Here is a 22,832-nt window from a genome sequence, read left to right on the forward strand (position 1 = left end):
GTAACTCTAAAACATAAGCAAACAGTCACGTGTAACGATGACAAAGCAATAGTCTGCCGAAGAACCACCTCAAATAATGGGGTTTCATGAGAAGAACTTAGGGCTTATTCACACGGGCAATTTTAACGTCTCAGTTTGAAACTGATAGTTGGACTCACTAAAGTCAATGTATGTATTCACCGGTGTGATTTTTTTTCTCACAGACCAATTTGCAGCATATCATATTCCAATGCAATTCTCAGACCAGAATGCCCATTTAAGTCAATGGGTGCTTTAAGAAAAATGGAATGCACCTATTAGAATTATAAATGACATAAAATGCGCCACCTTCTGGTTTTTTTCACGTGTGAAAAACTGATTAAACTTGAATTACACTCGCATATTAACAATACAAACACTCCCCAAAATCTGATGTACAACGGCGCACAGACATTCGCATCAGTTCAGTTTTTCACTGACTAAAATCGCACTCGCTCGTTTGAATAAAGCCTAAGAGTATGTTCACATGTAGCGGGAACACTGACGATTTTCCGTGAGCAGCTGTTGATTGCAAGAGAAGCGGAGCAGCAGGCAGAAATCAGCTGCAACATCCACAGCTGATTTCGAGTCAAAATCTACACTAAAGGAGTGAATTTTGATTCTTGTTTTTGATGTGGAAATGCTGCAGATTTTGCCACAGAATTTTCCATTGCAGAAAGTGTGAATGTACCCCTAAAGTACAGGTTTGCAGTTTCAAACTGAGCTGCTATGTACTGACATTGCAGTAAGTCTTGCAAGGATATAGCATTGGTGGTGCTGGGACCGTCACTGGTCTCTAGAATTAAGGAGTATCTGGTGCCCCTTGAGTGCTGTACCCCATCAGCTTTTAGCTTCGATATCAATGAAGACATGCAGATGATGCGGTCACTGTGATACACAAGGATAACACACCTTTCACGAAGGTATTTCGGAAAATAATTAATTTGCAGTGCACTTTCAGTATATTCCTTTACTTTAATTATTAACTAGAGATGAGCGAGTATACTCACTAAGGCACATTACTCGAGCGAGTAGTGCCTTAGCCGAGTATCTCCCCGCTCGTCTCTAAATATTTGGGGGCCGGCGGGGGGTGGGGAAGAGCGGAGGGCAGATCTCTCTCTCCCTCTCCCCCCGCCGTAACTCACCTGTCACCCCCGCCGGCCCCCGAATCTTTAGAAACGAGCGGGGAGATACTCGGCTAAGGCACTACTCGCTCGAGTAATGTGCCTTAGCGAGTATACTCGCTCACCTCTAGTTAATAATTAAAGTAAAGGAATATACTGAAAGTGCACTACAAATTAATTATTTTCCGAAATACCTTCGTTGGTTGTAGCGCCCCCTAGTTTAGTATAGTAGTCAGTACAGGATGTTAATAATTAGCCTTTTTTTTTTACTATGTACACTGAATAATTTCAATTTGTGCTATATACGATATATATTCATACCTTACTCTGCTCCTTACTGAAACCGCAACCCTGGACTAAATGATTTGCTTGATTTATGACCTGCTATGTCTCAGCACCGCGGGCTCCAACCAAGTGCAGCAGTGGAGATAATCGTCTTAGGCCTCATGTCCACGGCGAAAATCAGATCCGCTGCAGATTCTCCATGGAGAATCTGCAGCGGGTCCCTCCTGCCCCGCGGACATGAGCGCCGAAAATAACAATAAATCAGAATTAACTCACCTCCCATCCGCTCCGTTTCTTCTCTTCACCGCGGCGTCATCTTCTCTGCCTCGCGGCCGGATCTTCTTTCTTCGGCTCGGCGGAAGCGCATAATGACGTCGGTGACGTGCCCCGCGCATGCGCCGTCCCGAAGCAAAATGATCCGGCCGCGACTGAGAGAAGATGGCGCCGCGGAGAAGAGAAGAAACGGAGCGGGTGAGTAAATCCCGATTTTTGTCTCCCGCGGATCCGGACGGCTTCCATAGGCTTCAATAGAAGCCTGCGGGAGCCGTCCCCGCGGGAGACCCGCATGAAAATGGAGCATGGTCCGGATTTTTTCATGCTCCATTTTTTTTTTAAATCCCTTTTATTGACCATCCGCGGGTATTTATCTACCCCGCGGGTGGTCAATGCATCCCTATGGGGTGCGGATCCGCGGGCAGGAGAAGAGTTAAAATCTGCTGCGGATTTTAATTCTTATTTTCCCCGTGGACATGAGCCCTTAGACAATAAAACGAAACCCAGAAACATGTAAATGAAGCGCAGGAAAGTTATGGGTCTACGAATGGGACTTGAGTGCAGTACCAAGTGTAGACTGCAGCAACATACCGTATATGGAGCTGTGCCTCTGCAAACCACGAGGTGGCCACGGTACTCGCTGGAGAGTCACAGCTCCTTCGTTCAGCTAGGTGGAGAACAAATTTAATTTAATTCTTTTAAAACATCCTTTAATTCTTGGAAAACCTGTTGAGCTATCCAGCCGCTCATGCAGACACATCATTATTTGATTCATTGTGTGGTGCTGCCCTCTAGAGGTCAATGAATAAAGTGCCGTCACGTTATATAAAAGTTGATTTATTTAGCCTTTAGCTCTGAAGTACAGAAAATCTTAGAAATCTTACTGCGACCAAAGTCTGCGTTCATCATTCCTTCACACGTTTCTCCTCCCTCTGTCACCACACTGTAGCCAGGTTTTGGTACAGTGAGATATTCAGTCATTAATGGGATTTATCCAGCAGCGAATTTACAACACAAAAAGTCCTTTTGGGTCACCAAACAAATGCAGCTCTTTCCCGTAACATGCGCACTCCAAACCTCTGCCATTCCCGCTGGTAGATCCACAGCTCTTGAGTTGTATCAAGACAGGCGAGAACTGCACCGCCCTTCCATGCGATCAGTCGTGGGTCCATATCCTAGGTCAAAGCACACAACATGCAATTATCATACAAGAGTTATAGTAGATCTGCTAAAGCAGGCTGACGTGGCCCATGGGCGGTGTCTTGTATCACAGCTCACTCAGGCTCCATTCACGCTAGCGGTCGGCTTTCTGCATTCCTGGTTCATCATAAGAGCAGAAAAATGAAATGCCGGATTTGTTTTATGATGGAAATAATTAGTGCCTGACAGAACTCGTTGACTATATTGGGGTCCGTAAGGCCTCGGTCATGCCCTCTGGCATTCTCTAACATACAATACTGCAGCATGCTGTGCTGTTTTCCTTGGCATCTTGTGCCAGATCTGCACTGCAGATTCTGTAAGGTACATCTGACATAGAGGAGAACATAACTTTACTTTCAAGTGGCTGGGGCCGAGTTGCAATACCAGACGCAGACAGAGGAAAAGTGTGGCGCTGTTTCTGGGGGCAAAAAAGTAGACCTATTTTTCGGGACAACTCTGTTAAAACTGCTGAGAAGCTGGATAGAAGCATAAAAAGCAGAGGACAAGCTGCAATTCTTCCATATTGATGCATCAGGCTAACACAAGCGCAATTTCATTGCGTGTTATGTGTGTAATATACACGTGCATAATATGCAGTTAGTGGGGTCAGTGAATGTACATTGATTTTCATTGATCCATTCACACGGATATATTCATTGCATATAATACATGTGTAAGAAAGAACGCAGTAGGTTATATTTTACTGTGTATAACATGCAATAGAGCCCTATTGTTCTCTATGGGAGTGTATAAAACGCTTTACATATGCAATTACATTGCATATGTGCGGCGTTTATACTCAACATTGCTAAGCAACAGCGCGGGAAATGTAAAAAAAAAATGAAACAAGGAAGATTGCGCATGACAGCGTGCATGTGATACACAGTCATGCAGAGTCAAAAGTTGCTGCCATATGTGGCGATACACTGGCGCATACAGTGGTAAAACGCAGCGTTTTACCGGACGCTCATGTGAGCCAGCCTTAGACTCAGTTGAAGTCCACAGCAATTTTCTTTTGTAGTGTAGTAATAAGTGTGATGTTTCTGTACGGAGATGGATCACAATATGTGTCTTAACATACTGACTACTACTACATAGGACAGTGACAGGCAAGAAGCAGGGTGAAGTCAGTATATACAATAGATATAGATTCTACCTTAGGTCTTGTTATAACTTCTACATTTTCCACCACTCTTCTGAAGGATGGAGGCATTTTATTGAGGATCCGATGCTGTAGAAACTTCTGTGCCTTGAGGAACATTAACCCTCCTCCGACCACTAAGATGGAGCTGTACATCTTCTTCTTTGTATCATCGGAGGCTAAAACAGGAAAAAAAGGACCATATTATATAAAAACTTTACTTATGAAAACAATCCAGCATCCAGGAATGAGGATGAAAAACTTCTGGTTTATTTAGCAAAAATTAAAACCATATCCATTAGGGACAAAAAAAGAGCCGTCTAAAAACAAGCCTACATATTAGGAGAGCTATATCTCTACATTATGTATGACTAAATAAATATCAATTTAGTCCCTATGCCTTAAATATTCATGTATTTGCATATTAAAATTTATAAGTCTTCAGTTTTGTATGTCCATGGATACCTATCCGTGGGCATACAATCTGTTATCATTAACATAACATATGTTAATCATTAGAAACTAGAGCCTATCCTGAGTCCTTATGCCTTATAGGGTATGTATCTCTATTGCTACGTCATTTGGAGTATACATGTAACAGGGTGTTATTAATAAATCAGAAATACATTGCTTTTGATACACGATCTATGTCAAGTGTCTGCTGTCTGCGTGCACGCTTTCTCGGTAACCAATTTGAAACATTAAGTGAAATCAAAGGGACCCATTTGGTTCCAATATGCTTCGTAGCTGAAGTTTGTCCGCTGTTTATTCCTTGCAACTGGGTTCACAACCCTGCATATAGTGGAGGATGATACTTCGTAATCTATGAGCTGGTAAATTCTGAGACTTGTTACATATAAAAACTTGCTATTACTATAATTATTATATTCTGTGCTGTTTTTTAATTATTTAATTAACACAACTTGCATTTTCTAAAGCCCCTATACTATGCCATAATCATGAAGTGGGCATGTTCACACAGTATAATCTGCCACATAATATGCAAGATAAATTCGAAGCTGGGCCTTAGATTTCTGCCTGGCACTGACATTTACAGATGTTATGAACTAGCACTATTCGGTGGGGCTAATCTGTATGGGGATATACTGATGAAGAGTATGTGTTAAAGTGGGTCTATACACTTCTGTATGGCCATATTAATGCACTTTGTAATGTACATTGTGCATTAATTATGAGCCATACAGAAGTTCTAAGAAATTTTTCACTTACCTGTTCCGTTGCTAGCGTCCTCGTTTCCATGGAGCCGTCTAATTTTCAGCGTCTAATCGCCAGATTAGACGCGCTTGCGCAGTCCGGTCTTCTTCTTTTCTCAATGGGGCTCCGTGTAGCTCCGCCCCGTCACGTGCCGATTCCAGCCAATCAGGAGGCTGGAATCGGCAATGGACCGCACAGAAGCCCTGCGGTCCACCGAGGGAGAAGATCCCGGCGGCCATCTTCAGCAGGTAAGTAAGAAGTCACCGGAGCGCGGGGATTCAGGTAAGCGCTGTTCGGTGTTCTTGTTTAACCCCTGCATCAGGGTTGTCTCGCGCCGAACGGGGGGGCTGTTGGAAAAAAAAAAAGACCCCGTTTCGGCGCGGGACAACCCTTTTAAGAATTGACAACACTTTCTTTCGCAACATGGATTTCAAATCCGTGCTAAATACACTACGGTGTGGATTCCCATTCAAATGGCTGGGACATAGATTTGGTGTGGATTCAGTGTAAAATCCACTTCAATTTCTGACATATGAACATGGCCCAACAGAGGCATTGATGTGATTGTTATGTGTATATCCGACTTACCGCAGCAATCAATGCTATGAAGAATTGCCTTGTCCAGGCCCAGCGCTTTCCCTTCAAACTGAGATACCATTGATTTCCTGGAGAACAAAGTTGCAGAAATCTCCTCCCCGTCATTACTATGTCCCATGCCATCACACTGAGAGGGGCCAAGATCTGCTTCCATCATGTGTCCTCTTTCTCCATCCATGCCCTGGCTCCGGGGATCATCAAACATGCTGGGTTTGCTCATGGCCTTCCGGTCTGCAGCAGCCTTAGAAGACTTCAGAGAGAGTCTAAATTACAATCAAACCCTGAAGGAACTTTATAAACTGTGGCATTCATGGTATGCCCATAGATGTAGCAGAGCTATGTTTACTAATGTAATAGCACACAGCTTGTAATTTGGCACAACTCATTATATAACACTGATATGTTGCTTTAAAGGGATATTCCCACTCAGCATTTCCTAACTGAGATCAGAAACCTGCCACTGCGTTCCCAAGCAACGCATCGGGTGGTAAGCAAACAGCCGAGGCAGCAGCCTTGCGCTGTTTTCGTAACTTCCAATGAAGTGGAGTTACGGAAACAGCGTACCACAGTGAGCTAGACTGTTTATGTAACACCCGTTCATTTCAATGAAAGTTATGGAAACAGCATAAGGCTAAAGCCTTGGTCATTTCCACAACACCTGGTGACGTGGTCGGGAAACAAGTGGTGGGTTTTTGGTCTCAGCCAGGAAACGCTGAGATTGGGAATATCCTTTTTCATAATACAGATTTTCATGGTTCCAGTGTAAGCAGCTCCGCCTTACCTGATCCTGTTTGCTTTGTGTCGCCAGTAGATAATGCTCATCATGAGGATCTTCTGGGTCTCCATGTGACCGGTGTTGTAAAGAAGTCATTTTCTGACCAACAATTCCAAATGTAGCCGGATAGAACAGCGCCATAGGAGCCTAGAGGACACCAAAGAAACTAAAGTAAGTAGCAGGTCATACCAAGCATGCAAAGCTAATAAATAGTACAATGCAGTAAAAGCCACTGGGCAGAGGTAAAACGTAAAGCAGTACAACAGTTAAGTAAAGAATAAAGGCCCATTTAGACACAAAGATGATCGCTCAAAAGATTGCTTTTGAGCGATCATTTTGCATAAACTACTAATTGGTACTTATGCCTATTAGTATCAATTAGCAGCCTGTGAGTGAATGGGAGCTGTATTTAAGGAACAGACCACCCGCTGTTCGCTGAATACTTTTGCTTTGTTCTGCCTGCGGGGCTGACAACTGAGAACAGCTGACAGGACGCAATCAGCAGTTATCAACTCTTCCCCAGCAGAACACAGCGTGTGGTCCATCTTATTAGCTCTTCTGCTGAATGACGGATTTCAGGCAGAACTGAATTCAATCGTTCGGCAGAAAACTGAAAGATGGGCACATTTACACACAACGATTATTGCTCAAAGAATGGCTGTTTTGAGAGATATTCGTTGTGTCTAAATGAGCCTGTAGTCAGTGATGCAAACATTATTTACATAGATATCAAATGAAGAAACGCAAGGGATGGCTAGAATACTAAAAGATGAACAACTGATCTTACTTGAAGTTTTTCATCTCCCAATCTCATCTGGTACAACAAGGCTGGAGAATCTGGATGTCGCACCTGAAACTCATGATCCTGCAATCCACAAATGTCCTAAAGAAAGCATACAGGTGTATATTTGCAACTAGCCAGACCACACATGGAATATTGTGTACAGTTTTGGGCACCGGTACTCAAGAAGGACATATCAGAGCTTTAGCAGGTACAAAGGCGGGCAACTAAAGTAATAAATAGAATGGGTGGACTACAATATCCAGAGACGTTACTAAAATTGGAACTATTTAGTTTAGAAAAAAAAAACAGCTGAGGGGCGACCAAACGACTATGTATAAATATATCACAAATCAGTCCAGAGATCTCTCCCATCATCTGTTTATACCTAGGCTGTGACTGTAACAAGGGGGCGCCCTCTATATCTAGAGGAAAGAAGATTTCTACACTGACATAGAAGGGGGTTCTTTACTGTAAGAGCAGTGAGACTATGAAACTCTCTACCCCAAGACGTGGGGATGGCAAACTCACTAAAAAAAATCTAAGACGGGCCTGGACGCCTTTCTTGAGCATTACAATATTACATGTTATAGTCACTGATTACAGAAGGTAATCAGTCGGTGATCCGGGGATTATTCTGATTGCCAAATTTGGAGTCGCAAAGAATTTTTTCCCCCATAGAATTGGGAAAACTGGCTTCTACGTCATGTTTTTTTTGCCTTCGTCTGGATGAACATTGGGGCGAGGGGGGGAAGGGGTAATAGGTTGAACTGGATGGACATGTTACATGGTATGTAAGGCTGAAAAAAGACACAACCTTTACATAACTATTTGGTTTTAAACACAAGTTCTTACATCTGACCAGAAAGCCTTATTAAATTGTGCAGTAATGTGACTCAATTGCCCCCTCCAGTGGTAAAAATCTAGTATTATATTGTATGTAATGGATAAATCGCATTCTTAAGATTATAGGATATTCATTCTGTTTAGCTGCATGTGATCTAGTACGTAAGTGTTAGGTTTTGCTCCATTATAGCCACTTTAAAGAGAGACATTCTTGTATGCCTATGGAGGGGGGGGGGGGGGAGCAGCCAAATTCTTGCTGAACATGTTTTGTTGGATTTTTCTGGTTTAATTCAATTTTTCCCTCCAGGGTGTTTCTGTAACTTCCATATATGCATTTACGCTCTTGAAAAAGACCATAAACACATGCTGACAGGTAAGCCTTCTGTTATAGGTATAATCCAAGGCTGTGATGCATGATACGGTATAGGAATATGTTACTAATAGGCTCTCAGATTAACAAAAATATATACTGCATGGTATACTTTTATTTTTACTTCATTCTTCTGTATGGAATAGCTTAGAAAAGGACATGCTTTTGGCATACAGTGAATGAATGGGGCTCTATGGATAGGACTGTGTGCAAACTCCGAGCTGTGCACAGAACTTTTGTAAAGGTTTTTAGCCTCTGGACATAAACAAGAATGTTCCCATACAAAAAGGTGAGAGACTAAAAACACAATTTGTATATACATTTGTAAATCAAAAGGATTCCATCACTGGGTTCATGAAGTTTGACTAGGAGCTGAGCTCGGAGTCACAGGGCAGGGCCGTGACGGCTTCTCTCCACTCACAGCATACAGTGTCAGCCCTCTCCCTATACACAAAAGGGGAGAGAGTTGTCAATCTGCATGATGCTGGTGGGAGAAGCTGGCACAGCCCATCTTGGTGAAGTGGAAGTCAACTCCGAGTCAAACTTCATGAATCTCATAACAGAATCCCTTAAAAGCATGAAACTGCTCCTACCTGATCTAGATGAGTGTACGTCTCCTTAAGCTGCTGTAAGAGAAGGGCGTCTAGTGTATTGGTCAGCTGACACCCTCGATAAGGAAATCCTGCTCTCTGCATAAGCCAAAAGAAGCCGCGTGTGACATCAGATCCGCCATAGGCGAGACACAGTCTGCAAATACACAATAACATTCATTTCTTCTACGCCTCCATTCTTCTAAATGATACATGTCAACACTTTCTCTTATGAATACACTCTTATAGTAACGCTAATGTGTGTTGACATTTGAACTTACAAAGGGTTTTCCAGGCAAATACTATTGATGACTCATGATAGGTCATCAATAGTTGATCGGCTGGGCCCACTACTTGGGACCCTGGTCAATCATCTGATCGGGTGCCTGCTGCCAGCATCACAACATACAGGGTACGTAGCGAAAGCAGTTAGCTCTGACCCCTGTGGAGTGTCCGGCATCCGTAACTGCAGGCGAAGCTGTCACTGATTTTAATGGGAGCTCCCCCTGCAATTACGAGAACTGGCCACTAAACAGGGTCAGAGCTAACTGCTTCCACTCTGTATCCCTGTTTGTTGTGGAGCTAACAACAGGCACCCAATCAGCTGATCGACTGGGGTCCCGTGCAATGGACCCCAGCCAATCAACTATTGAGGAAAGCTCCTTAAATTTTCCTAATTGGAAAGAAAAAAAAGAACAGTTTTTTATACATGGAAGAAGTAAAGGGGCTTTCTTACTGGATAACTGCTGTTCCAAATGAAGAACTACTAGTAAAGAGTATCATTGTGGGAAGCTGCCAGGAGCCACACATTTCACCTGCAGAGTCCTCTGTGTAGCGGCTCTCCACATGCATATAATATGGCCTATAAACAGCGGATGTCCTAATAATCCCGGAGATACCTGGTGTTTCGATGAGATATACCATCCTCCACACAGCAAATGCTAGTCTTTTGATCGCCAATGTCAACAACGCATGCACTGGTGAGACCACTTCCATACACAGCGCAGACTGACTCCTGATGAATAATCACACCTGAAAGGCAAAATCCATTTATATGCTTAATTTGAAAAGAACATAATCAGTTTTGTGTCCTAATAAGACGTGGTAAGACTTCAGCGAAACTCCAAGATGACGTCTAATGCCAAGCGGTAAATAGTACTTCATAGCAGAAAATATATCATTCCATGTAATATACTCCTCAGCTACTGCAGAACTTCAGCCTAACATACAGAGGTTGGTTCAGTTTAATCTCAGCACCACTAGACTGACGGCGATACACATATAGTGCCATATCTACCTGTAATTTGACCTCTGAGGAAGAAACAGCTGTGCTTAAAGAATTTATATTACTACATGAACACACCTGAAAATCCCATCTTCATGAGGACCATATTAACCATCTCTTTCACATGCTGCCTGTTATAGATATCCGGGATGAGTAATATACATCGGTAATACTGGAAGAAATGGGAAGAAATTATATTAGAGTGGATATAAAAAGTCTACACATTCCTGTTACAAGGTCATGTTAAAAGAGCAGACAAAGATGAATCACTTCACATTTATCGGTGACCCGTTACCTGTACAGCTCCACTGAAAAACAAATCATTAAGGGGGAAAAATAAAATGAAAAAAGAATAATGATGTTGCATAAATATACACACCCTAAGGGTGCATTCAGACGACCATATATCGGCCGGGTATTCACGCCCAGCCGATATACGGCGTCTCTCTCTACAGGGGGAGGAGGCTGGAAGAGACGGGAGCAGTGCACTGAGCTCCCGCTCCCTCTCCGCCAACGCTCCACTCCCTCTGCACTATTTGCAATGAGGAGAGGCGGGACGGGGCAGAGCTAATTCCCATGACTTAGCCCCACCTCCTCTCTGCCAACTCTCCACCCCCTCTGCACTATTTGCAATGAGGGAAGGCGGGACAGGGTGGAGCTAATTCCCGTAACTTAGCCCTGCCCCCTCTCATTGCAAATAGTGCAGAGGGGCGGAGAGGGGGTGGAGAGGAGGCAGAGAGGGGGCAGGAGCTCAGAGCACTGGTCCCAGCTCTTCTACCATGACTCCTTTAAATGTGCGCCCTGGAGCTGCCAGTCAGCATGTAATAAACTCCCCACCATCCACGACTATTTTACTGCTCAATCTTTAAAGCTGCTCGCACTCACAGAAACGTGGATACAGCAGTCTGACACGGCCTCCCCTGCTGCACTGTCTTACAATGGCTTGCAGTTCTCCCATACCGCGAGACCAGATGATAGGCGTGGCGGAGGAGTAGGTGGTCTTCTCTCCCCAAATTGTACCTACCAGGTCATCCCCCCTGTACCCTCACTCACTTTTCTATTATTTGAGGGACATATGCTGTGGCTTTTCCGCCCGCTGTCCATGCAAGTAGCAGTTATCTACCGCCCCCCAGGTGCTCTTCGCCTGTTTTTGGACCACTTTGCTGCCTGGCTCCCCCACTTCCTATCCTGCGAAATCCCATCCCTCATCTTGGGTGATTTTAATATCCCACTAATGACCCTATCTCCCCATCTGCCTCTCAGCTTCTTTCGCTCACCTCCTCGCTTGGTCTCTCTCAACTCACAGCCTCTCCCACTCACAGGGATGGCAATACTCTTGATCTGGTCTTCTTCCGTCTCTGCTCTGTTTCCAACTTCACTAACTCCCCTCTCCTGCACTCGGACCATAACCTCCTCTCTTTCTCTGTCACACTCCCTGACATCTCTCCAGACTCACCTACCTACTGTACCTACAGGAGCATACATCAATAATAAACACCAATCATTAATATAGTGATGTCATTCGCTCCCCCATGATTGTTGTTTATTATTGATGTATGCTTGAGAAAGGCCCCGGTTACGGGCTGAAACGCGTTGCATTAAACTACAAGATAAAGTATCCATATAGTGGATTCTCCTTTTTCCCGGGAAGCGCTTTGGTCATTTTTTTCATTTTGTTTGGAGTTATGCCAAAATTAAGTGATATTTGGAACGGATCGTAATTCCCTCCACCTTGACTAACACCTCAGTTCCACCAGCGAAAAACAGGGACTGATTTTGGGACAAAGCATAATGCTGCCCCCACATCTTCACTGCGGGTATGGGGTTCTTCTGGTGAGGCACAGTACTGGCTTTGCACCAAACATACCTTTTGGAATTATGGTCCAAAAGTCCCCCCTTGGTCTCACCAGACCAGAACATGTTCTCCAACAGACTTCTGTCAGACTTAATGGAAATTTTGGCAAAACATAGCTGGGCTTGGATGTAAAGGCTCCCATCTTGCCCCCTACCCCACAGCCCAGATATATGAAGAATACGGGAGATGGTTGTCACATCCACTACTCAACCAGTACATTCCAGAAATTCCTGCAGCTCCTTTAATGTTGCTGTCGGCCTCTTGGGAGCCTCCTGGACTCATTTTCTTCAGTTTTTTTCATCATTTTTTGAGGGACTCCTAGTTTTTGGTGATGTCACCGTTGTGCCAAATTTAATGCACTTCTTGATGACGTCTTCACTTTGTGAAACTGTCGTGGAACCTCAGCAGATGATTGATGAAAAAGTGTACATTTCCTGATGTAGACTTGTGTGTAGCTTCACGCCGCTTGTGTAGATGATGTGAGGCATGAAGTATGTTGTAGATGCTATGGTGATGATGAGTGAGTGTGAGGCGTAGCGTGTACTGGTACATAATACATGTACATGAGGGCAGATTTGTTTTGATAAGAAACCGCCCCACAACAGGTGAAGATGTATATATGTTAAAGAGACTATCAATTTCTATAAATTAATTTTGCACAAATTGGACAAACAACAGAATATCCCTTGCGAGGGAATAGATTGTGCTTTTTAGGCCTTTTGCAAAGCTGTATGTGTTTACAGTATTATATTTTATTTAAGGGACTGTTTCATCAAAACACCCTTTTTTAAGCTGAATGACACATCCAGCAAGCTGTAAGAGCAGCATCAGAAAAGTTGACCATTCAGCTATCACCTGCACAGGGAGCGACAACTGGCCATACATTCATAGTATTGCATGCAGACTATTTAAGTGAATGGCTGACGATATAATACATGAATGAGAATCACTTTCTGCTAGCAACAAATATAAAGTGCGAATGCTCCTAAGTCAGAGAACTTTCTCTATGATGCCCTTAGAGGGTATATATAAGAGCGATCATCTTCAGGAGAAAGACCCTTTAACAAGCATTAATGCTACAATTTGATCTCTGCCACCTAAGAACAGTTGTATTTCTCTTACATTCCTGGAGACAATGAACACACCTTCAAGTCTTTCAGTTGAATTTCCAAGAACTTGTGTATGACGTGTGACCAGATAACTTCCAGGTCTGCGAGAACCGCAGTGACAGAACCTCCAGGTCCACTATGAACATTAAGTTGGCCCCGCCGGATGGGATAGTGAATATCGTAGCCATCAGCTGGATTCACAAAATATGCCTGATGAAACAGGAACATTTCAAAGGTTGTTCAATATGGGTTTTGTTAAAAAGTTAAGTTTTATTAATACTCATGAAACTTAAAGGGGTTGTCCAATATCCCTTTAATAGGGCTTCCTGTAATAAAATAATAATCTGGGCAGTACTTACCTCCCTGCCACCGCCACTGGGATCCAGCGCTGCTCTGGCATTTGTTGTTACAGCTGACATCACAGGAAGTTGGGTGACCGCTGCAGTGTCAGGTTCCCAGACTCCTGGCATCATGGCGCTCAGAATGTGTGTGCCAATGCCAGGAGAATGAGCGATGACGCTGCAGCCTCCGACTTCCTGTGACATCAACTGTCACAACAAACGCCAGGACAAGAGTGGGGCTGCAACGCTAGATCTTGGTGACAGTGACGAGGTACTGCTCGGTTTATTATTTTACTACGGGCAGCCCTATTAAAGGGATGTTGTCAGGTAACTGGACAACACATTTAAAGAATGCACCAGAATGGCATCAGTCCTGTACGGCCCTGGCATGAAAACAGTGGCCGGACACAACTGAGAAACTAACAAAGTTATTGATCTGCATGGTATAAAGGGGTTGTTAGAGTATCAGACAAAATTGCTGTTAATATTTCCAGCTCTATTAAAATACAAACAGAGTTGTACTTACCCTTGCTCCTCAGCAGGAATCCAGCAGTACTTCCCCCCCCATCCACATAGTGATTGCTGTGGAAGATAATATCTAAGGAAGTCACCTGACTGCTTCCCGACAGAGGTTGCAGCGTCTCCATTCTGAACGCATGACATCCAGGATGTGAGCGCCGATGCTAGGTGAATGGGCTGTGACGCTACAGCTTCTGATTGGCTGTAGTAATCAGGTGACTCCCGCTGATCTCTTCCACAGCAATCATAGGAAGGATGGCGGGGCAACAGCCCTGGATCCCCACAGCAGAAGATGGGCAAGTACTACTCCGTTTGTTATTTTAAGACAGTTGGAGCAATTGCTGCAATGTTGTTCGGTAACCAGAAAATCCCTTTAAGTGTAGGGAACAGTGATTGACAGTTCTAGAAAAAGATTTAGTATGGTTTCACAAGCCCCATTTTTTTTCGTGGCTCTTCTTAGCCAAAAATGCTACAGACAGATTTTACATAAAAGTTTATATGGAAATATAAAATACACACATACAAACGGTTTTGGTTTATGGAGATTTGCTGTCTCTTTTGGTTCAGTGGTGTTTTTGCCCTCAAAAATACAGTATGCTCTGGTTATGACAGTTTCTAATGGCAATTTTCCCATGTGCTTCTCCATAGGACTTAAAAACACCACCAAAAATGCAATGAAAACAACTGAAATTCATGGCGTGTTTAAGAACTTTGAAAAAATATGTTTAATGGCCTCTTAAACTGTACCTCTTCTCCTACAAAGTATTCTTCATTGTGAGAAGTATTGGTCCATTTCACTCCAGAGTCATGATCTAATATCGCTGGTCTTATCTGTTTATTGTATGCTCTGGCCTAAAAAAGATAAACATGAAGAACACACTTGATAAATGTGCAAGAAATCCATGGCTGAAGTAATTCAATCCAAAATCAATGGGAGCTGTAAGGTGGTGGACTATGACGAAATGATGACAGACATTTAAGTGAACGAGAGTGAGCCGCAGTACCATGCTGCGCCACTGCCCCATCATAACCGCTAATTGGTGAGGGGGCGCCGGGTTTCGATCTTTCCCCGTCTCTTATTGATTGCCTATTGTGAGAATAGTTTGCCAACATTATAGCCCCAGAAGATTTCTCTAAAGGACCACTCCAAGAAAAAAGTTTAGTTATTCCTTTCCATCTGAAAACTCCTGGGATCCTTCTCTTCAGGTGGGTCATGTGATCTCATTGTGACTGTCTGATTAACTTGTCTCCCTGTTCTCTCCAGGAGTCACTCTTACAATCATCAGAGCTTCCTGTATGATGAAATTGCAAGCACTGTACTACACAAGTTCTTCACATGTGGGCACACAAACTCCTATCAGTTACTGATGATGATTAGAGGCTCCAGTCACACAGTTGTAATGAAGGAGATGACTGTTCATCTTCCCTGACTCTATACTTATAGTATCTAGCTTATTTAGGAGAATATATAGGGTAGTAAACAATCCCATCAGGTAGAAATTTTATCAGGTCATCAAATGTTGTCCTGATGCATCACGGGACAGATAGCAAAGCACATAGGAAGAGAAAGCACAGAGAAATCTCAGCTAAATACATTAATATGGCTTTTGCTAAAAGCCAATACTGTATATTGTGAGGTTATGGCCGGGTTCAAACAACCATATGTTTACTGCGTATTACGTGGGCTTTGTATGCTCGTGTGATACGCAGTAAGTCGCAGGCGATCAATTGCATTGCCGTACGCAATTCTGCTCACATTAGCGTGTTGGAATTGAGTAAAGGCCCTTTTGCACGGGACGATTATCGTTCTGGTTGTTCAAAACAAGTGCACCCGCGGGGTTTTGAATGATAATCATCCCGTGTAAAAGCATCCAGAAACTCAATGACAGGACGAGAAAACACATTGTTTGGTGTAAACAGCAGCCGTTCAGTACTGAGCAGCCACTGCTTACAGTGAATGGAGAGGGCAGGGGAGAGAACTCTCCTCCAGCTGCCCCACCTCCCTGCTGGCCCTGTGTAACAGCAAGGGAGCGAGGTTTGCCCGACACTCGTCCCGTGTAAAAGGGCCTTAATACGCAAGCGCAAAATAGAAAGCAGCAGGTTCTATTTTGCCGTGTATATATGCGAAATAGAGCCCACTGTTCTCTATGTGCACATATATACACACACACGCCCATACCCAATTGCATTGCTATATACATCATTGCTGAGCGACGGCACGGGAAATATAAACAAAAAACCCCGTGTCCTGCACATGACAATGTTTGTGAGTACACAGTCCTGCACAGTACAATGTTGCGGTAGTAAGCAGGGTCAGGCTTGCTCCACAGCTTTAAAAACTCTGTAAAATGCTGTGGGACCCCCACAGCGATTTACGCTTACGGCCGTGTGAGCCCAGCCTAAGACATACATAGTCCTGCATACTGTTTAAACATTTGCCTTCCAACATTCCCAAGGTCCTAGGCCTGCAATGACTAAATGTCATTCATGTAATCTTAATGTAGACAACTGTTTGGGAGAAGTGTTCTTATTCTTTGTACATAATTCACAGTTTTGTCTGACCTGCAAACATTAGTGTCACACTCCAACCAAAACAATCCAATGTGACTAAGAAAGTGCTAACTGTATTAACTCTTCAATAACGAGTCAATAGTGGCCTATTCAGTATGGAAGGTGGTTTTTGCAGGCAGGTACCTACCTTAAAATGTTCCCTCTGCAGGAACAAAGACAGGTATTCTTGCTACGTCTTGGCATGAAGTCTCCGGGCCATAGTCTCATTTCTTGCTACTTTTTCCGCTCTTAAATCTGTAACACTTATTTCTACTTTGTAACTATTCTAAATAAACTTTTTTTCTTAAATTTTACACAAGAGACCAGGTTACTTTGATGCCTTTCCATAAATGTCTTTGCAGGAGTGGCCCTTTAAGTCCAATCCCCACTTGTTACACTAAGGCCAGCAGTGAATTCTGCATCATTTTAGCATTCTATTGAATGCTATGAAAATCCGAGCTGCAGTCACTACAGAGCGGACTTTTTCGCACGAGTTTTGAAATCCATGCTGCGGACAAAAACAACAGTATATACAGTAGTGTGCAAAAGATTTAGACAGGTGTGGAAAATGCTGCAAAGTAATGGGCCATTTACATGGGACGATTATTGTTCAAAATTTGTACAAACATGAACTCGTGCGATAATCATGTAGTGTAAATGTACAGAAATCCCTTACTATTAGTTCACATAGAAGGTGAAGCGCTGAGCGAGGAGCCCACGATCCAGCGATGAAGTCTGTGCGTGTAAACACTCTGCACGAGCGCTAACAACCTTAGCCGTAACTTCGGCTTCCTTAAAAGAGCTTGAACAGCACATCTTGAAGCCCCAGTCTGCTGTGAAATCTTTGCCTGGGAGAGACCTTACTGATGCAGTATGATAACCTTGTGTCTTGTTGTACTCAGTCTTGCCATGGTGTGTGACCTGTGACATGAAACGGTCTTCCACAACATCACCTTTGCAGCAATGTTTAGCTGTTCCCCACCCAGTTTTAAGCCTCCTACGCTTCTGTTTCAGTTAATGACTGTATTTCAACCTACATCTGAAACCGATGATCCTTGTCCCACTGGTATAATTGGTTAATCATATTCCTGACTATATTCCCCAAATCCCTGACTTTGTACAAGTTTACCTAGAAGAATTGTTCTCTTCAGTCACTGCATTTTATTAACTGACAAAAATAAACTATTAACACTTCTATTTTTTAAAGCATTCTTACTTTGCAGCATTTTTTGCATACACGGTATACAACGAAAACCGTCTCTCAAGGTGACTTGAGAGGCTACTATGATATATAATAAGCTTTAATAAAAATTCAATACACAATAAAAACAAAAATTAATAAAAACTCTTAACATAATTTAAAGTTTAATTTTTACATTTTATTTATGTTTTTTTATTGCGTATTCAATTTTTGAAGTATAAAAACTTAATTAAGACACATTGAGAACTAGAATAGGACATGCTGCGATTTCTTTCCCCCACGAGCGGGGAAAAAAAAAAAAAAATAAATTTAAAAAAAATCACAGTTGGTTTTCACTCATGGGCATAGAAAAGCATTTTGCATAGCATGTCTATGGGCAGTATTTGCTGCGGGATCCAGAGGCGAATGCCCATTTCGGATCCCGCAGTGCAAATACACTCATGTGCATTGGGCCTTATACTAGTTTTTTTTGGGTGCGATGGATACCATGCCATACTGTGCATTCGGTGTCTTCTAGTACTATTTTAAGTATTGTGGTTGAGCTGGCTCTTTACCTAAAGGTATTTTTGCACACCTGCCTAAAACTTTTGCACAGTACATACATGTATACTATATAAAATATATCAGTCTCCCTTAAACACTGTCAGGTGATCACCAGCTACTGTAGGACCTCCTCTGAATGTGTACCTGCTCTGGCACTGCAGGGATCCGTCTGGTCCCGTTAGACATCTTCTTGGACCAGATGGCCTGATCCACCATTTTGAGTCCATTTTGTCGCTGTTCATTGCTTTCTGGCTTCTAAAAACGAGGATAAATGACAAAATAGAAATCACCAATTAATACTGTTTTATATCAACTTTCAAGTAATGAAATGAACTAAAGAGAAACCCGACTTCACACGGGCTGATTCCTAGTTTCCATACGGTAATACGCTGCATAAAGATCAAAGCGTTAGACCAGCGCAGGGAACTGCGTATTGTCGCGTTTTTGCCTGGGCACGAACAGTGCATTCTATGCACGCTGTCCTGCAGTGGCTTCCTGGTTTTTTTCTCTTTAACTTTCTTCTGAGGTTTCCTAGCAACATGCGTTAAAAAACCACTGTAGATTTGCAATGTAATTACGTATGTACAGCGTTCTGAACGCACCCATAGAAAATAATAGGGCTGTACGCATGTAACAATAGAATATTCTGCAATTGTTTTTAACACGTGTGAATGGAACTATAAAAATGTACGTTCGCTGAAGCCATTCACCATGTACATTGCGCTTGTAATACGCAATTCAATATGTTTGTGTGATCCCGGTCGTAGGAGTGGATTCTGACTAATTGAACTCAAAGAAGAAAATCTGCAACTAATCCCCAGCAGAAATTGACGTCATGAATCCAAAATGCGTACCGCAGGTCAATTAACACTGCAGATTTTTTTTACATAGCATTTGAATTAGATTTCTGTAAATCCCATCCCCTTTGCAGCTACTGCGTGACCATACTCTTAGCACGGGCGTATCTGCATTGTGGAATCCGCAGCGGGCGTCCACCACTGGATTTTGCAGCAAATACTGCCCATAACATGCTATGGAAAATCGCTTTTCCATGTCCATGAGCGAAAATCAATTGTGATTTTCCACTTGCGGAGGGAAAATCGCAGCATGTTCTATTCCAGCGTGATTTTTACGCAGACGGCTTACATTAAAGTCAATGGAAGCCGTCCGATCTATGGCCCGTTCGCAGTTGTCACTGTGGATGGGCTGCAGAATCCACGAAATCACCTAGCTACGATGCAGCATTATCTGTATTGTACATGTGTGCTGGCTGGCACGTCCGCAGCACAGATAAGACAATGGACAGGTACGCAGGGCTCACCGGACGGACATTGGGTCGGATTCTGCTCCGAGATCCCGCATTCATCCTTAAACTGGTTCTCAGTGCAAGAATACTTCTGCGTATGTAAATATGGACACGGGAACTGATGCATGTACCACTACGGACCTCATCTTCAGGATCCCCCATGAGGTACCTGTATATGGAGCCTCATTGGCTGTGGAGAGCCCTGCAGCATCTTATATTTGGTTCCACTGATTGCTCGTTATCCCCCTGCATACTTACATTCAGTCCCTCCCTGAGAAGCCACTTGTCACAGGAGGACGGCTGTCCGGACTGTTTGTGCCTCCGGGCAATGACGTGAGGAATGGCTGCTGGGTGGGTGTCTGTAGCTCTGCCGATGCGTAAGGTGCCGGATCCGGGGTGTATGACCACCACATAGTCGCTCTGTATATGCTGCACAACAAGACAAAGAAGTGGTTAGAACCACAGATAGCAAATCAGTCCTGCTGATAGAGAGGAAAAAATAAGGTTCAAATGCAATGTACTACGTCAGGGCCGGGCAGGGGAGGACTAGTAGAGGGGCGGGTCCCTGACCAACCACTGTAGCAGGAGGCGTGCATGTGAGGAGCAGTTCCTGCACTTCCATTATACAGAGTGTTACATCTGACTGCAGGCTCATGGGTCTCTGGGGTAGGGGGCTGCCTAATGGTCAGTGCGTCCCTGCTTTAAACTTATTGCCAGGCACACTCTGCCACCCAGATACTAGGCATGCAGAGAAGCACCCTGGGTGGTACAGATGCCAGTGCACAAGGCCAAGGAGGACTGAGCACAGGTGCTATTACTGTGGGTTATGACAAGAGTGCATTAACGCCATTGAATGAGGCTAATCTATGTGCGGATCTGCAGCAGCGCGAACCGTAAGTCCCTGGCCTAAGGCCTCTCTCACACAGGGGCTTTTCACCGCAATTAATGCAGCATTTTGAACGCCAAGTTAAGCATGGTATTAACGCTTCCATTGAAATCAATGGGGCCTCACAGACATGCGTCCGATCGCAACGCTGGATGGGGTTTTCAAGCGCTGCGATTTTCGAACGCTGTCTGCTCTACAATGATGGGGTGCGCTAAAACATGCTGTTGGCCGCAGGAGCTGCGGATGAAAGTGAGAGCAAAATTGCAGCGCTTTGCCGCGGTCATGTGTGAGAGGATCCTAGGGTCGTACTTACACGGGCGAATGAGAGATCACACTTTTATACCTGGGATGCGTTTTGCACGAAAAACATATATATATATATTGCACAATAAGAGATGCATCCACCCCTGCCAGACGTCCTGCATCCGATACAGTACAATAAGGGGAAGTAATGGCTGCAATCCAGCTCTGTATCCCAGACCGCACTGCGCACCGGCACCGCTGTGGAGCCAGCCGACTGCCGTATCTCACGCACGCGGTCCTGCGCAGGCTGCCTGTTTCATATTTTTTGTTTAGATCTCCTGCACTGTTGTGGAAAACGTGCCGCGCGTCATTACGTATGGGCCCCGTATATACGCACCCATAGAGAACAGTGGGCTCTGTGACCCGTATATACACAGCAGAATGGAACAGGATGCAGCCTTTTTTGCGCTCGTGTATTACGCTAATGTGAGCGGAAGGCAATGTAATCGATTGCCTGCGAGTTACTGCGTATCACACAGGTGTACAGCGCCTCTGTAATATGCGAGCTCGGCCTTATATATGCGGGGGGGTGAATGAATTAAATACTGCCCCCCCGCAGCGGCACCAATGCCCGCGCAGCGGCTGGATTAGTCATTGGAGATGTACTGGGATACAGGCGATAAACGCAGTTTGGAAGCCGCACAAATCGTATTCTCAGCAGAGCGCCATACTGCCCAGTGAAAAACTGAGTTTTAGTGCAATTTTAATGTTATTTTCTTGTGTTTTTGTGGCACTTCCTGTGTTTGTCTTTTGTGTGCGGTCTCCATAGTAACCACGGCACAGGGGCTGGCAGACATACGTGAGCGCTACGCCCGGGGGTTTACGTCAGCACCAATGCATTGGGGTCCCACCGTGTGAGCGCTGCTGTGAACCCCACCGTACGCAGATCAGGTAGAAGCTGCGGCCCTCCTGCGAGCAGCACTGAGGGCCCCGTGTTCTCGGGGGTCCCACCTATCCTGCGGATGAGTAATAATAATTTAACCCTGTACGGACTGCGACACTTTCCCACTCGTCCCCTAAAGGCTGCGACCGCTCAGAAATCGCGACGAGATGCCATAATCGTATCCACTATACTTGTTCGCAGTAAGATAACAGGACGACAACAGTGGCGCAAAGTGCGAATTAAGGCATTCTGCCATGACGGCCATTTGTGTAACGTTTACAGCATTATGGGCGCAGAATGCACTTTATTTCCATCTAGCTTCCTTCAGTTCCAGGGTGGTTGTCATGGTACCGCCTGCCTCCCCACCCCGTCTTCCCGGTCACCTCCTGCAGGGGCTCCGGTATGGCCGCCGGTAATATCGGCCTCTTCACCCCGCGCTGCTCCTTCTCTTTCTCTCTCCCGTTCTCCGGTTCTCCCTTCTCAGCCTGAGTCATAGCGGCCGCCGGGTTCCTGCCGCGCATGCGCGACGCGTCTTCCACAGCGGCCAGCCAAGAAGTATCCCTGGGGAAGAGGACAACCAGCGACTACCCCTGGGTACCAGGTCGCCGCTCGTGCGGACGAGACGTGCTAACCAGTGCAGCCAATCAGCGGCCTCCATTTCTCCATGTGATCAGGTTAGCCTGCATATTTAGAATTTCAGCCGTAGTTCAGCAGCGCTGCTGATTAGAGCCACCTGATTGGTTCTTCGGCACCATGTGACTACACAGCGTGCACGCGGATTGCCTTCAGCAGCCGTGCACTACACACTATAGTTAAGTAGACGTGCACTTAACACT

At 44.4% G+C, this 22,832-nt stretch overlaps 1 protein-coding gene across 1 annotated transcript; it reads right to left on the bottom strand.

Moving 5' to 3' along the window:
* Positions 1-2,516: 2,516 nt before the first annotated feature.
* LOC136621217 (actin-related protein 8-like) lies at positions 2,517-22,561 on the bottom strand. Its single transcript, XM_066596535.1, has 13 exons — positions 22,380-22,561; positions 20,183-20,353; positions 18,763-18,873; positions 15,072-15,176; positions 13,501-13,674; positions 10,579-10,672; positions 10,115-10,247; positions 9,219-9,372; positions 7,416-7,511; positions 6,635-6,775; positions 5,845-6,103; positions 4,057-4,220; positions 2,517-2,875 (listed from the first exon to the last, which is right to left on the bottom strand). Exons 1-13 carry the CDS (start codon positions 22,515-22,517, stop codon positions 2,732-2,734), a joined length of 1,884 nt encoding a protein of 627 aa, XP_066452632.1. The 5' UTR covers positions 22,518-22,561; the 3' UTR covers positions 2,517-2,731.
* Between the last annotated feature and the right edge of the window lie 271 nt (positions 22,562-22,832).

The sequence above is a fragment of the Eleutherodactylus coqui genome, chromosome 3 (genome assembly GCF_035609145.1).
Source record: "Eleutherodactylus coqui strain aEleCoq1 chromosome 3, aEleCoq1.hap1, whole genome shotgun sequence".
NCBI classification, from domain to species: domain Eukaryota; kingdom Metazoa; phylum Chordata; class Amphibia; order Anura; family Eleutherodactylidae; genus Eleutherodactylus; species Eleutherodactylus coqui.